Source organism: Mastigoproctus giganteus, chromosome 10, assembly GCF_048544385.1.
Source record: "Mastigoproctus giganteus isolate SK-2022 chromosome 10, ASM4854438v1, whole genome shotgun sequence".
In the NCBI taxonomy this organism is placed as follows: domain Eukaryota; kingdom Metazoa; phylum Arthropoda; class Arachnida; order Uropygi; family Thelyphonidae; genus Mastigoproctus; species Mastigoproctus giganteus.
The window spans coordinates 23,955,388-23,970,715 of NC_143584.1; the positions used below are offsets into that span (position 1 = coordinate 23,955,388).

The 15,328-nt window shown below is 35.9% G+C and overlaps 1 protein-coding gene across 2 annotated transcripts in view; it reads left to right on the plus strand.

The window, feature by feature from the left end:
* The first annotated feature begins 6,563 nt into the window (after nucleotides 1-6,563).
* Art7 (arginine methyltransferase 7) overlaps nucleotides 6,564-15,328 on the plus strand; it is a 99,154-nt gene continuing 90,389 nt past the window's right edge. The window contains exons 1-2 of one of the 2 annotated variants that reach the window (XM_090383852.1): nucleotides 6,564-6,856; nucleotides 11,004-11,040. In XM_090383852.1, the coding sequence (XP_090239978.1) occupies nucleotides 6,672-6,856; nucleotides 11,004-11,040 (222 nt within the window). In that variant the 5' untranslated portion in view covers nucleotides 6,564-6,671. The remainder of the gene's footprint in view (nucleotides 6,857-11,003; nucleotides 11,041-15,328) is intronic. The other variant, XM_090383851.1, reaches the window with a different exon arrangement.

A 15,328-nucleotide genomic window follows, 5' to 3' on the forward strand; every position in this document is an offset into this window, starting at 1 on the left:
AATAATTTAAAGGTGAAAAGTACAAACTAAAATAAGCAAAAAAGTGCCAGTGAACATCGGGCCGCAAATGAACCGTTTTCGAGATAATGCACATTTTCTGTTAAGATCCGTCACTGACTATGGGAGTACTGTAGGAGGGTAGTCTGTATTGTTGAGACCTTGTGCATGCTGGATATGGTAGGGGTACAGTAACTGGCGATGTAAAATTCGCCACACACTGCTATGACTCAGTACACGCTTTGGCAGAGCAACCCTCCTTGTCGAAATTCCTGGATTTTGTTGTCTAACAGTCTGCGGGGGGGGGGGGTAGCACAGCGGTATCGTCACCGTCCTCGCCACACCGGGTGGAAAAGGCCCGGGTTCGAATCCTGTCGATGACGCGAGGAACTTTAGTGGGCTTTTTTCACTCCTTGGCTGAGTTAGTCGGTCTCAGGTGTTTATTTCCAAGGTTTTTTCACCCGGACCTGGGTTTTTTTCGTCCAGCAAACAGGCAGATCGAACAGAGAACACACGCAATTTACAGACAAAAAAATATGGGTAGATGTACTCATCACGGGGGACCCTAATATCATAATTTTGGTAGGTTTTTTTGTAGTACTATTATTGTTGTGCCTGTGATTTCTTGGATCCTTTATTGCATTAGGAAAGAAATATCTCTCATCTTTGATTGGATTCTATAGTTGCAACTGATTAGTATCATTGAGGGCTACACTTTCTGGATTTTATAATAGACTTGTACTTGATTTGAAATTGTTTTCAGCAAAATAGGTATCTACTACATAAGGAATTAAAAAAAAAAATGTTCTTGTTTATACTTCGGCACAACCACCAGGTCAGTGGAGATTACAATAAATCAATCAATACAAATGTTAACCGTATTTAGCAAACACGGGCTTGCTCTATTCATCGAGATACTATTTGATCTAAAGATCAAATAGTATCTCGATGAATTTAGCAAGCCCGTTTTAGAGTTTTTGGAATTAATTTATCTTTGTGAATGAATATCCCTGTAACATTTCATATTAGAGACATTTCCTAGTAACTCTGTTATTAACTATCTTGGATGATAATCTTAGACTTTTTGGACTCTCTTAGAGCTCGAATTTAGGCAAGAACTATTTTAAAACTTCATGGTTTAGAACCTAGCTTAATGTGATCTCATCTAGGATTTGGACCTCTCTTGGACATGTATTCGTCCAAGAGACGAAACATATATCTTTTGCGTTAACCGTGAAACCTTTTATTTATTGGGCCAGGTTATGACCCAATACATTGGACGTATCTGTACATAGTGTATATTCTGCTGTGTTCCTGAAAAAGAGGATATTGTACGTATTGCACATACACTGAGTGATCACTGAATCATGACCGCCCCTATGAAAACTGAATGCGACCCGTTGACCAAATGCAAAGTACTGCATATGGGTAGAAGTAACCCCAGAGAAACGTACCAACTGTGTGGTACTACACTTAAGGTGGTAGAAAATGAAAAAGACCTGGGAGTAATTGTGCAGTCAGATATGAAGTTTTCTGAGCAATGTAGACAGGCTGCTAGGGCAGGTCATGGGGTTTTGTCAATGATATATAGGAATTTTGCTAGCAGGGAAAAGGAGGTGATTGTCCCTCTGTATAAGGCAATGGTCAGGCCACGTCTTGAGTACTGCGTACAGGTCTGGAGGCCTCATTTTAGGAAGGATGTAGATTTGCTTGAGCGTGTACAGAGAAGAGCAACACGATTGGTGAGGGGAATGAAGGGATCCTCTTACCAAGAGAGGCTTAAGTTCTGCAAATTGCAGTGGCTGGAGACTAGGCACCTGCGCGGTGATCTGATTGAGGTCTATAAGGCCTTGAATGGGTTGAGCACGCTGAATTCTGATGGGATCCTCCCACTTGTTCAGAATACGAACCTACGGGGACATAAGTTCAAATTAAGAAAGGATAGATGTAGAATAGATGTGCGGAAATTTGCCTTTAGCCAGCGGGTTGTTAATTGCTGGAACAAACTTCCATCTGTCGTTGTGGAAGTTGATAGGTTAAATAAATTTAAGGAGGAACTGGACAGGCAATTGGAGGGTATGGTGTGATTTTTTTTTTTTTTTTTTTGGCTGATGCTGCATAAGCTCCTACACTGCTTTCTTGCATCAAGTGCCACTACTACTACTACTACTACCACGTGAGGTACGAGAGTGCGCCGTTAGTCGACCTACGTAGCATAGATAAGGTGTCAGTGGTTCAGTAGGTAGTAAAATTCTGAGCGTGATGGGTAAAAGGAAGGATTTATCGGACTTTGATGAAGGACAGATTGTGGGAGCTCAAAGAGCTGGTGCCTTGATTTCCCAAACGGCTGAACTGGTGGGGTGTTCGAGAGCCGCCGTTGTTAAAGTGTACCAGGACTGATGTCAAAATGGTCAAACAACCACCGGACGGCAAAACTGCAAAGGTCAGTGAAATGTTGATGTTAGAGGTGAGCGCCGGGTCCGACGACTCGTACAGGCGAACAGGCGCAGCACTGTTGAAGAGTTTCCTACCCAATACAACATGGGCCAACCCAGAACAATCTGGCATGACCATGCGTCGCACGGTCGCACGTATGGGCTATACCAGCAGACTATGCCTATGGCATACACTCAAAACAAAGGTTAATCGGCGTAAAAGACTCGCCTGGTGCAAAGAGCATGCAAGTTGGACGTTAGAAGACTGGAGGAAGGTGTGCTGGTCGGATGAGTCACGTTATTTACTCCACACCGTGGATGGTTGTGTACGGATGTGGTGTCAACAACATGAGGCTCTTCATCCATTATGCACGATATCAAAAGTGCAGGCCGGTGGAGGCGGTTGTATGGTGTGGGGCATGTTTCACTGGCAGGAACTTAAAACCCGTGGTGCATGTGGAACAACGTATCACTGGTCCCTGCTATTGTCAACTGCATGCTGCCTGTGTACACCCCGCTATGTTACACTTTTTCCCGGATGGCAATGGTGTCTTCCAAGATGACAATGCGCCGCCATCGGGCACTTGATGCACAGGAATGGTTTGAGGAACACAGTTCTGACTTCCAGCATATTGATTGGCCTCCGAACTCCACCGATATCAACCCCATATAGCACTTGTGGGACACTACAGAAAGGCATATCAGGCGTCTGGATACACCAATCACCTCCATACATTGCTAGCCGAATTACACACAGCTTAGTTGGCCATACCTCACCTCCATACATTGCTTACACACAGCTTAGTTGGTCATACCTCCCGAACGTTTCCCACATCTTGTTGAACCAGTGCCACCCTGGATAGCTGCTGTACTGAGGGCAAAAGGAGGACCTACGAAGTATTAGGTAGGTGGTCATAATTCAGTGATCACTCAGTTTAGTGTCTTTCTGTGGTGCTTTTCAGAATTCATGGAACTAGCATTCACTGCGTTTTTGTTAGAAGATCAATTATTTCTTCCACAAGTGAAGAAGTTCTGCCTACAAGGGGTTAAACAAACTGTAAATTAAGAAGCTTTGCTGATTCTGGTTCCTAGGATAGGATTTTCCATGGGATAGGTTCCCATGGTTAGAGAAGTTAGTCCACTTCTTTACTTTATTCTTGCTTTACTTCTCACTTCTAATTATTGGAGGGTCTATCTGTTAATCCTCCTTCATTCTATCCTTTTATCTCCTCTGTTCCCAAACTTCTCCCTCTATATTCCTCCTTTTCCACTTCATTCTTTTTCGGGCACTCTCAGGTCTTATTCCCTGGTCTTTCCCAGCAGGAGATAGTAGATCCTCGCGCGTCCATAGGGATGGGGGTCGGACGTTGTGCCCACGAGTATTTTGCCTTATTTTTCCCCAAGCATTCTTCCTATTAGGATTTGTTATACTATTCACTGTACATATCATATAACAACGCCAATTTTAAGAAATTACCGCACTCGCAGATAGTGAACTTGTTATCACCGTTCTCTCACTTAGGCTGGAAAAGGCTTGAGTTCGAATCCCATTAATCACACAAGGAATTTTTATGGGCTTTTTTTTACACAATGTGGCTCTGTTAGTCGGTCTCGAGCGTGGAGTATATAGTTTTTCTTCTGGAAATTTGGATCTTCTTTCTTCGAGCAAACATCAAGCTGACCGAAGAATACACTCGATTACATCATATAAATCACGGTAATATAAGCAATTATCTTGATTTATGTGTTGTTCATAAGATTTGCTGCCGCTTCTTGTTGCTTCGTTCTGTAAGCAAAGCCTTGCATGCAAATGAACAAAACTCTATCAATCGCTGAACAATGGATGTATCGTATAATTTCAATATATTTTTTTCTGTTTTTGGTTTGCTAGCATTTTGCATAACTTCTTTCAAGATTTTCGTGGGATTTTGAAATTTTATGCACAGGGGTTATATATATTTTATATTCTTTTATGGGATTTTGAAGTTTTATTTTTTTATAAGCTGCCGTAGCCGAGCGGGCAAATGCAAAGGTGCAGTGGTACACGCGTTTGATTTATCATGTCTCAAGTTGTGTGACTGCTAAATATGTTTTTGTTCTTGTATTGTCTCAATCAGTGAGCTCCTCTGATCGTGTAGCCGTCCCACAATATAAATAGAAAGCATATTTATTTAAGTTGACTATAGAAATGCTTTTTGTGAAGAACTTGGACATTGCTACCAGGGCTTTAAAAACTTCTGGATTTGTCAAGAATAACACTTACAGGTTCAAAAAACACAATTTTGCCGTTATTCTGTACAACTCCTTGTTACCTATATACTAAAATTTGATCCTACTTTTTGGAATCCTTTAAAATCACCCTTAATTACAAAATTAAAGACATCCAGAAGAATTTTGTATTACTTAACCTCCAGAATTTCCTCAACTAGCACAGCGTCACTACGAACCCTGTTGCTTCGTTCAAGAAATTAGTGTAGACCTCAAACTCCTAGTGACCACCAGAAATCTCAACTCCTTTCACATCTTGAATGTGGATATTTATGAAATACAGTACTCTCGGCCCACCAAATACGGAGGATGTGGAAAGGTCAGGGAATGACCACCGCATATCCCCGGAGTAATATGGTCTTAGTTGCTAATGCTCCTAAAAACCAAATAACAAAACAAACAGTACTCTCTCCTGAACAGGCCATTCCAACTTGCAAATGAGTGACAGATTGACTTTGCCAACGTCGAATATGTACTGGCCTTCATCAAGAAATACACTTGCCCTCTTTCTCTCTCTCTCTCCGACTGAAAGATATAGGACTTATATCTTTAATAATTTATCGTTTTTGAATTTTATTTATTCTAATTTATTTATATTTTCCAAGTTCTTGCCCCAGCCATTTATTGTAACCCATTTTAATTTTGATTCTCAGTAAAAACACCGTATCTATTTATGATATCATACACTATTATTGGTTTTAGAGAGAGAGAGAGAGAGAGTACTTACGGATATGCACAGAGAAAGAAAGGTGTGATGGCCATCCTTACGTCTCTCAGAGTGTGATACAAGGGGAAGTGCTAAAACTAAAAAAACTAAACTATTATATTAGGGTAACCTAGAAAGTCACTTCAACGGCCCATATGTACTGTGTATTATGTCAACGCCCCATGTGTATTATGTCTCTAAACTGTGTGTGTGTGTGTGTGTGTGTTCTCTCGTCGATTTGCCTGCTTTGCTGGACGAAAACCCCCAGTTTTTTTTCTGGGGAATTCGAACCTTGGACTTTTCCACCCGGTGTGGGGAGAACGGTGACGAAACCACTGTGCTACCCTCTGTAGTCCAAGGAAAAATTCTGGACCACTTACAAATCATGACTTTAGTTGATGGTCCAAATTGGCTATTAGTCCTAGTGGTGATCGCTGCCCCTAACACGAGTTTTTTGAAAAATTATAAAATACATTCTCAGATTTCCAGCTGCTCTTTTCCTCCTTTGGTGACGACACAGTAGATAGTTCAGTGATTGTCATATTTTATCCAAATCCTACAAAAATTATCCTCAATTCAAATCTTCAAGGGACAGAGCTCCAGAGCACACATACAGCAGTTGTAAACTTGAGGGTATACTGTCATTTTGTACAGACTTCACGTTCCTACTTTTAATCCTTAAACCCGTTCCTACTTTTAACTTTTAAAACCAGAGCCTTGACATTTTTAAAGTTGTTGAAGTAAATTTATAACCAGCCTATAGTATAGAAAGAATGGCTTCAGGAATTTTGTGTATTCTATTATGAAGTATATCTTTCCATCCTGTGTCTAATAATTGACTCTACTATTATATAATGATCTTCTACTGTTTAATGATGAACTTAAGACTTCACGAAATATGATTTTAAATTTCCGATTAAATAATGGTACTCCTTAAAATGCTTTAAATGTAAAAGCTTCTGTCATTGGATACCTAACCTATTCTCTCTTGTTAGTTTTTTTTTTCTTCTTTTTTTCTGAAGCTTGCGAAGATACATTAAGTTATCTCTGTGTATGTAATTTCTACATAGTTTTAGGGGAACTTGATTTAGGGAACCAGTTAGAAAACTCAGTAAATTCTCTCCGAACCGGTTTTTGGCATTTCTTTCTAAGCTCTAGAGGACGCAAGTGTACCCTTCAAACAGCGTGTACTCCATATAGCTTAGTAGAGTCCGAGGTAAATAATAGTAAAGGTACTTTGCCGAAGGGTGCATCTTAGTTGTCTTATGACAGCATGCTTTAAAATCACTAAGCATTCATGTTATATTTTACAGAAACGGTATTTACCCGTTTCTTTCCAGTTCCTTGTCATTAAAATGAGTGTGTTTACACAAAAGTTTAATCCAATCACAGGAAAGAATGAATGGACAGTACAGAGTGAGGATTACGATTATCACCAAGAGGTTGCAAGGTGAATAAATACCTATATCCCGATTTTTTTCAAAGTATTTTTAATGTATTTGGTTAATTAAACTTTTAACATTTTTATATTTCTTTAAAATGAATAGGATTCTTTTAAGCCTTCAAAATAATAATTGAGAATTAGTACTGAAATCTCCTCCCCTTCTTTTGATAACTTATAATTGAATACAATCGAAGCCAAATTTAGCAGCGTAGCAATTATAACTGTTACGCTTCTCCGAACAGATTTACTTAGAATACTGCAGATTTCTTTGCAGTATTCGTTCAGAAAGCCTACCTCCACGGAGTTTAACACAAACCAGTTTTAATTTCGGCAATAATCAAGGACTCTGGTTTCAGCATTTCACTGGAATGTTACATACTAAATAGAATGTTCTTTTGTATTTCCTTTGTTGGGAAGGAAATATGTGCTTTAACCTCATTTAATGTCATCAAACTGGAACTTACATACTATGCGATAAGGGCCTTGCAAATGATAGATGCTTATCATTTGTTCTAGTCCTGCACCATTGCTTGAGGTACTGGTTCATTAACAGTCAATAACTGTATGAGAACAAAATTCAAGGTTTTAGATTATTCCACCTCCACCTGCTTCATATTATCTTCCCCCGCCCCTCTGTCATCCTATGTAAGTAGACATTGAATGGTTAAAAAAATAAAAATAAAAGAGGCCATGAAGCTGGTGCAATTAGGGGACTGACTTAGAAACTGGTTTGCAAATATCTTTATCTTCTAAATTTTAGTTATAATGTACATAGTGCTTGGACTCAAAATAAAAATAATTAGTGGAATTTTCAAATTGGAAATAACTTCAGGATAAATATATAATATAATGAGAAATAAGAATTTATAACCAGTCTATAGTATAGAAAGAATGGCTGCTGAAATTTTTTGTATTAGATTGGGCTGAAATGTAGTATCCGGTACCCCTCGTGTTACGCTATGTGATGAACAGAAGGTTGCTTGAAGGATGTGAACTGAGGAAAATAGTTGTAATTAGAAGGAAAAAATACCACTCATAAGAGAGGTCATGTGTTTAATTGACTCATTTTTGTTTAGAGAAATAAAGGTTAGGTTTTCACGTAACTTCTGGGAGGGGTTCAAGCAAAAACCTGTTGTTGGCCATGGCCAGGGGGTACCAGATACTAAAGTTTTACCCAAGATTTCAGCCATAAAGAACAACACATCCATGGAATATATGATTTGTAGACTGACAACAGTAAATAGATTTTAAAACCTTTACTCTGGTGAAAACGCTTTTAGTTCAATTCTTTAGATAACTTCAGAATTACTTATCTAAAACCATGCTGTTTTTAGAATTCAATTAATAGAATGCATAAGTTTTGATGAAAGAATTGTTGAAATGCTATTGTGGTCCAAGCACAGTGTCAAATATATATGTCACAAAACAAATTCAAATGCCAAACCTGGAATTCTAGTTAAAACTAGTACTTCTAGTATTATAAAAATTAATTATAGAAATTATTCTTAATTAATTAGTTTCTAGTACTTAAAAACTAGAACTGTGGTTTTAAGTACCAACAAAAATATCTGGTTTAATTATATTTGATGTAAAGGTTTTCCAGATCAGTATATAATTTCTAATATATAAATAAAGATTGTAATAAAAAATTACGACATTGATTTAATATTAAATGATATTGACATTTATTTCAGTTTTTACCTGGGTTACGCTATGTGATGAATATCATAAGAATCCAAATTGTTCCGTGAAGAATATGTTTCTATTATATTATTAACATCATTTGAATTTCATCACATTTTGATGTTTTTTTTTTTTTTGAAACATATCCTCTCTGTATCGTCATTCAAATTATGAGTTTTCTGTTTATAATGCAAGTAGTAGTCTTGTTTTATTTTATTACTTGATGAATGGTCTCTTTCACAATATAGATGTTATTATATAATGCTTTTTGCATATAAGCAATATTACCGTAGTTAACATTTTGTAAAAAAATGTACCACACAATTTGATGTAAAGTTCATATGGTCAGATGTGAAGGGTAAGAGTATTTGGGATATTTTTATTTCAATCTATCATCTTAAAACAATCTTACTGCCATTCAGAGTGGAAGTATCACCAGTCTTCTAAACAGGTGGTGAGGAATACTTCCAGTCACTGCCTATTTAGAGTTCTTGTGTTTACATTCCTTTGTAAATACAAGAAATACAAAAAGCTACAGTAGGCTTATATATGTGAGGAGGTTCTGGTGGAAATTTTTGTCTGCCACTTTAAAACAAGATCAAAATAGGCTGCATTAGTTTCAAAACTAATTGTAATCCCAAACATGAAAGTTTGTTGCAGCTGGTACTGTACTATGAGTGAATTTGATATTGAATTCAAATTTTTTTGTTTATAATTTTCAGAAAATGCATGTAAACGAAAATTGTTCCAGACATAAGAAGAAATAAATGAAGATGGGATAGGGGGAGACTCCATTTGAAAAGTTTGCAGGAAAATCATAAATAGGTCTGGGAAATATGCTTCAGAGCTAGGCCCGATTACAAAAATATGTACCATGATTGAAGCAAAAATTCAAAGACATGCTAATACGAAAAAAGTATAAATAAAAATAAAACTGTTTTACTGCAGGTAAGCAGACTTTCTCTAATTCAATTTAATTTATTAGAGAACTCTTCTTGGCTTTGGCATAACTTATCAAACATATTTTGATAGGTTAGGCCAAAGTACTAACTCTAATGATTTCTGTTGCATGCATCTTAAGATGAATTGAATTAATTAATCAAAATTCTCAATAATTGACAACGAAAGTGGTTGTTTAGGTTAAAGAACATTACTTTAACCACATTTCAGAAGGATTTGTTAAGATAATTGCAGAAGAATTTAAAAAAAAGAAAATGGATATGCTAAAAGATTAATATTTTTCAGAGATAATGTTATTTGCTATTTAAACTTGTGGAAGTAAGGATGATTTTCTTAAGGCTTTATTACATTAGTAAAATATTAGTAATTGGTGGACCTAGAAACTACCAAAAGGATATTTTCATCTTTGGTTTTTATGTCTATGTAAAGCAATAAAAGTGATGCTGGAAAGTAAGGTTTTAGATGGTAACAGAAAAAAAAAAAAAAAAAAAAACTTAAATTTAACCAGATTGTCAACCTCAACCAAGGGTAGATGAACGATATCATTAAATACATAGGAATAACAACTATGCAATAATCCATATTAATATACAGATATAATTGAACTTATGCAAGTTCCAATAATTATAATTATTAGAACTTTATGTATTAATATTTAATTATAATTGTATATTATTTACTGATATATTTTGTAACTCACTCATCCCTGGCTAAAATTTTCAGATTAATGCAACACAAAAACAGGATAGTTACATTTTCCCAAGTGGAATTAGAGAAGAACGTGGATGTCAGCAGATTACATTAACATTCTTTCTGAAATTTATTTAACATTTTTAGCTACTGATGATGGAGAAAGTTTTTAAATATATGACCTATAACACTGAATATGGTAATTTCTTGTATTCTCTCCCTTGTTAAACTCTGTGACTTTATGTGGTTGTCCTGGAGTATAAAAAATATATTAAATTGATATAAATTAATGCCATGTAGTGTAGTGTATCTTTATTATAAATCTGGGAATTTGTGATCTATGGCTACAGCCCAATTATTGCAAATACAGAATGCTGATCATAACACCAAAATTTTTGATATAGCACACCATTTGGGAAACTATTTGTATGATGGAATATGCTAACAGAATTGGCTGCTGGTTTGTTGGAATAATCAGGTAAAAGAATTAGTATACATTGTTTTAAAATTCTTATATCAGTTAGAATTATAGTGTTTCCAATCATAATGGCTCAGAAATTGTCTGTGTATAGTAGAATGCCTTTCATTATTCTGGTTGATTCTATTGTATATGTCTCTGATTTGCACTGAAGTTGAAAAATGCTTTATTTAAATTATAATTTAAGTTCTGCAGTATTAATATATTGTAGTAGCGTAATGATAACACATTCAATTTATGTGATACCATTGACTTATTCCTAAAATTGTATTAATCCTCAATTAATAATATTGGTTAGTGGTTAGTTTTTTTTTTTGTGACTTTTTTTTGTTGTTATTATAGATCATCCTATGCTGATATGCTGCATGATAAGGAAAGAGTAAGTTTTTTTCAAAAGCAAATAATTTACAGGAAAATCACTTTTGTTTTATTTCATTTTGAAATAAATGTACACCTAGTGTTAGTTAGCACCATAAAGACTTAATCCACATGTAATGAAATTGAACAGTTCAGCTAAACTAACATAATTCCCATAATGTGCATTATTCTAAAGATTATGCTTAATATTATATGTATAACTCTATCACATACATAGGGGGTCACAAAAGTATCTCCATAAGGGAAGTATGGAGCTCACTTTGTAGTACAAAATAAGCCATAATATACAAATACGGGCAGTCTCTGAATTATGTTGTTTCGATCCAGTTATAATTGCAGAAGTGGCAAATGAGGTTAAACGAGAGTAACGTGGAGACACTGGAATTGTGCAAAGCTGAGTTGACCAATAAGGATCTGATTCAGTGTGAATAACATAGGTTACAACTACAGGAGGAAGAAGAAATGCTGCCAGAACCATAAGTGAAACAGCTCATTACAAAAAGAATGTCAGATGCTTTCAGTTTGTTTGAGAAAAAGATTTTTTTTTTGATGAAGATGACCCAAATGTGAAAAAGAGTGACAAATTTAAGTGAGAATCGAGTGATCTTTTATGCTGCTGTAATAAACTGTATCATGAGAAGAAAAAGATGCAAAATTCCGTTCAGTCTTCTATCTTTAAAATGAAATAATTTGATTTGACTAATCCAATATGTAAATAATAGATGTTTTACGTATACAGTACAATACATATGTATGTATTTTTATTACTTTTCTGTTTTATTGATTAATATTAATTTGTTTAAATTTTTTATGTATGTATTAATTAAATTCCAAATACAACTTAGTCTTTCTTTTGCAGATCAGTTACATTTTAAGAAAAGTAATAATTTACATATTACACCTATAATGTATTTCCCCTTCATAGCATGTAAATGTATATACAGTAGACTCCCGATTTTCCGGGATAGATAGTAAAAAACAAATCCCGGATAATCGATTTCCCAGTTAATTCAAAAATACAAAAGTCCCTGATATACATAAGAGATGCATTCCAGGACTTCTTACTTCATCGAGTTTTGCATAACTTGGTAATGACTAATAACATATTGCTACTATATTATTATCGATAAATCTGAATTCTGCGCGATACTTGTTAATGTGTGGCCATTATGATACATCCTTATTATAACGATTCCTTAGGGATTTAACAGATGCACTGTTTTAAAACTTTTGAATAATTTCATGTTTTTGTTTAACTGAAAATGCAACTTTTTTGTGTTTACCCATAATTTCGCGATTTCTAAACAAAAAAAAAATTTTTTTTACCATAAAAAAAATTACGACATTTGTGACATAAATAACGAAACAAAATTTGTCCTTTTGCGCTGCAACAGAACACAACAATCGATGCAACGCACTAAAACGAACTAAACATTTGGGTTTTTTTTTTTTTAGCAGCGGGATTGTAAGATAATAGGTACAGTCTGTCCTCGTATAGCACGATAGTTGCGTTCCTAGAAACCTTCGTGCAATGCAAAATCGTTCAATATAAACAACAGGCCCTATGGGAAAAGTAGGGTTAGGTGCCGACCACCCAAGATTGAACACACATTTGGAACCAAAACATTACCAAACACAATAAATAATCGGGTAATTTTAATCGTTATAAAATACTTACGTATTTTATAATGATTAAAATACGTAATAAAAATAATATTATATTATAATAAAGTATTTTTTAATACTAAAAAAGTATTTTTTACGGATAAAATACGTATTTTATTCGTAAAAAATTTATTATATTAAATAAAATAGTCGTAATAAAATACTTACGTATTTTATAATACGTAAGTATAAATTATGATACGTTAAGTCGTAATAAAATATTGCTAATGCTTTTGCTTCTATCGTAAGCAAACTTGCTTTTTGTTTTGATTTTCTATCCAAACAGATGACAGCCGTTCCATCTCTTCCAATTCTTTGTGTCTTAATCTAATGGATTTTAATTACACTTTGAGTTGTTCCCGCTATGAAAGTTGTTTTTATTTTCTCTGCATTCTTTGTAATTCTCCGCGTTGCCTCATTTAGGTCTGTAAGCACGTGCAATATCACATGGTCTTTCATTTCGCTCAAAGCGTTTCACAATTTCATATTTTTTCTCTATCGACAGAAGCGGACTGGCCATAAGCCTTACGGGGGAAACCACGGTGGGCCGGAGGCCGGTGTGATTTTGGTCATAAACCGTAGTATGAGGCCACTACAAATTTTCCCGGGTAAGAATTTTTGACCCAGTCCGCCTCTGTTTATCGATATTGCTTCTTTTTTTTTCCTCTCTGAATCTGCAGTGTCTTAGCCAGGACGCTTCCTTTTCACACCTTTTAAGTATTTTACTAATTTTTAGGGAATAAAGCACAGTTACAAACGAGGTGGCACGCTTGATACACAGAAACAAAGCTGCGCGCGTGTAGCAACTGAATAAACAACACCGTAAAGGCCGAGATACACTATTAACACCTCACATTTTACTAAAGCACATTTCTGGGGGTTACTACCATAAAACAATAAAAACAATTTGCAGTTGCGTTTCTGCTAGTGGAATCTGTTATAAACTGGTAGTAAACTCCATCTAATTGCATTTGCGATTATATCGATAGCTGGAATTGTTGGTTTTTACGTTATTATGGTGAAATGTGTTTCCCCTTCACTGATATAAAACACATAAATACATTTTCAGAATCTTCTTCGTTCCTATCGTGTTGCGTTCAGTTGGGGTGATTCCGCATTCGACTGCCATTTCTTGTAAACACAAAGGCAAAACGTGTATAAGCGAATTCGGTTCGTGTTATATAAGATAACGTTCCCCTATTTATAAATCGTGTATGATCGAATTCGTGTAATGCAAACACGTGTTATACGAGGACCGACTGTACACTTAATCTCCCAATGACGACTTATAATGCTGCTTGTTGCTTATTTACGACTTGCAAAACATCTGTTTATACCTATTCTGGTTATTACTTGAATTTTTTTGATTTCTGGTTTATTTATTTTTTTTTTTTAATTTAGAGTCGAAGTGGCCCAGTTAATTCGATCTCAGTTAATCAAGAGTCTGCTGTATGTAAAAAACATGTTCCTTGCTATATATTGCCATTCGTAGGAATGGCAATATATAGCATACATCTCCAAAAGTATTTCAGTATAAAATACTGTAAATAATAATAATGCAGTATAAAATAACATTTTTATGCTGTAAACTAGGCTGTGTACTTCTGTAGAAATGACTTTTTTTTTTTACACTTGCTATGTAATATAAACATGACCATAAACATGACAGAGAGTGGTAATCAATGGACACTGCTCATCGTGGACTAATGTTATTAGTGGAGTCCCTCAGGGTTCAGTGTTGGGTCCATTATTGTTTTCTGTATTTATAAATGATATTGGTGATGGTATATCAAGCTTAATGTCCAAGTTTGCAGATGATACAAAGGTTGGCAGGGTTGTTAAGGACACTACTGACGCTATGCTGCTGCAACAGAATCTGGAAAGGTTGAGCAGATGGGCTGAGAGGTGGCAAATGAAGTTTAACATTGACAAATGTAAAGTACTACACATGGGAAACAGCAACCCCAGAGCAACTTATCAACTCTGTGGTACTACACTGACAGTGGTAGAGAATGAAAAGGACCTGGGGGTAATTGTGCAGGCAGATATGAAGTTCTCTGAGCAGTGCAGATGGACTGCAAGAGTAGCTCATGGTGTCTTGTCAATGATATATAGGAATTTTTCTAGCGGGGATAAGGAGGTGATTATTCGCTTGTATAAGGCAATGGTCAGGCCACACCTTGAGTACTGTATACATGTCTGGAGGCCTCATTTCAAGAAGGATGTAGAGCTGCTGGAATGAGTGCAGAGAAGGGCAACAAGATTAGTGAATGGAACAAAGGGTTGCTCTTACGAAGAAAGGCTTAAGTTTTGCAAATTACAGTGTCTGGAGACTAGGCACCGGCGAGGTGATCTGATAGAGGTGTATAAAGCCTTGAATGGTTTGAGCATGGTCAATGCCAATGGGATTCTTCCTCTTGCTCAGAATAATCACCTGAGATGGCATAAATTCAGATTGAAGAAAGACAGATGTAGGATAGATGTGCGGAAATTTGCCTTTAGCCAGCAGATAGTTGGTTGGTGGAACAGACTTCCATCCCTTGTTGTGGAAGTTGATAGCCTAAATAAATTTAAGGCTCAGCTGGACAGGTATTTCGAATGAACAGAGGGGTGAAATGGAAGTG